This window comes from Echinococcus granulosus, assembly GCF_000524195.1.
Source record: "Echinococcus granulosus chromosome Unknown EG_S00020, whole genome shotgun sequence".
Lineage (NCBI taxonomy): Eukaryota > Metazoa > Platyhelminthes > Cestoda > Cyclophyllidea > Taeniidae > Echinococcus > Echinococcus granulosus.
Genome location: NW_020170400.1, coordinates 776,199 through 777,859, shown reverse-complemented (window position 1 = coordinate 777,859; position 1,661 = coordinate 776,199). Strand labels below are relative to the sequence as shown.

The following is a 1,661-nucleotide window of genomic DNA, read 5'->3' as shown; positions in this document are numbered from 1 at the left end:
TCGATTGACTAGAGAATCAGGGGTTAGGTAACAACTGACTCTGATCTCATCGGCCGCTCCAGATTAACTGGACTGACTTCCTTCTAAAGCATTAGTCTTTGCTAATAGGCGATAGCCTGTGGAGGTGTATTGCGATCCACTTTGCTGTGCACTCGAATGCACAACCATGTATTTTTTATGAGCACGTGGCAGGGCAGTCTAATTTATACAATGCAATGGAACACTATTTATTCTTTGTTTTGATTCATCCTGCACTTGGCATCAGTCATGAGTCCTGTCTAGTTTACTACAGCAGTCAGATGTCTGCCGAATCTAACCAGTTAAGTGGTATTATTAGTGAAAAGGGCGGTTGTTAGTTCACAGTCCGAAATCGGTTCTATTGTGAAAGGGTGGGTCTGTCCTCGTTGTGAACAAAATTTGACTATAGATTGTTCCAGGTCTCCAGTAGCTAAACTTGAAATTTGGCCCATCATCCACCTTTTATCTGATCACCAAGTCTCTTATTCCATCTTAAGGAATGGTCGATTTGAGATAAATGGATAGATGGATGCACGAAGATTGAGTGTCGCATATTCCTTACAGTCTTAACTCATGAGCTGTCAAAAACAAGATCTATTTACACTGGAATCAATCGACGAGGAAGCCTAGGGAGACAACTTCGTTGCATAATTTGTTCCTGATCTAGTTATTTATGGCTCGTTTATCCACTCTGAATCTACTCACATACTCTGGATCAATTCAGCTACTTTGTTTTTGATTGATTCATTTAGTAGACCTTCAATATATAGGCATTCCTATTTGCACAAGACCTTGACTTCTCGTTCCCTGATTCCGGCTTCGTTTTTGCAGTACCCTCAACTCAACTGGCTTGACCTTCGTGGCATCCCTCTGAACCCTGCTGGCGCAAGACACCTCAGCCGCGGGCTCACCTCCCAACGTGATGAGGCGCGTAAAGTGGTCACCAAGTTTCTCAATGTCTGCACCGGTCAGGAGCTTGTCAACTCTGATTCCGCTCGCGACGCCCTATTCGATGTTGAGGCTTTCCAGCTTACCTTTAATGTCTTCTTCTCCTACTTGCCTACACCCGCTGAAGTACACACCCTTTCTGGAGCGTTGCAATGTCTACCTCCCCTCTGTCTTCGAGGTCTCCATCTGGGCGAGACGGGGCTTTGTGGGTCCGCGTTACTGGATGTTACCGCGGCGATTAGGGTGGCGGGACATCTTCGGGATCTGCGGTTACCGGGAAACAAGCTAGGAGCGCACGATATAGAGTTGATGACGCCATTGTTGCGGTATTATCCGGGACTGCAGGTGTTGGATTTGAGTCACAATGACCTTGGGGTGAGTTGGATGATTGAATTGAAAATTCAGAGAGATATGAATAGGCTAGATTGAACAATAGTGGGTGCCCCCACTGTTAATTAAAAACTGGGTAGCTTTTATGACAGGACGAAGTTTGTTTCTGTTTAAGGGTTTTTTTCTTCTAAAAGGTGGATTGGACGTGGTGATAGATGGAAGCAGTACTCTCTAGTTCATAAAACTTTACTTTGAATTGTTTCATAGATTCGTCCATCCGTATCCCACACCAACACATCTCTGCTGCATGTTCTCGTACCCATTTCAACTTCATTTATTGACTCAGTAGTTATCTAGTCAATCAA

General features: G+C 44.4%; 1 protein-coding gene across 1 annotated transcript in view; it reads left to right on the top strand. All coding sequences in view use genetic code 11, as the record gives it.

The window, feature by feature from the left end:
• Positions 1-1,661, top strand: part of EGR_03726 (Leucine-rich repeat-containing protein 68) — a gene marked incomplete at both ends in the record, with an annotated part of 15,822 nt that overhangs the window by 8,261 nt on the left and 5,900 nt on the right. The window contains one exon of the mRNA XM_024492975.1: positions 850-1,341. Coding sequence (XP_024352632.1) covers positions 850-1,341 — 492 coding nt within the window. The remainder of the gene's footprint in view (positions 1-849; positions 1,342-1,661) is intronic.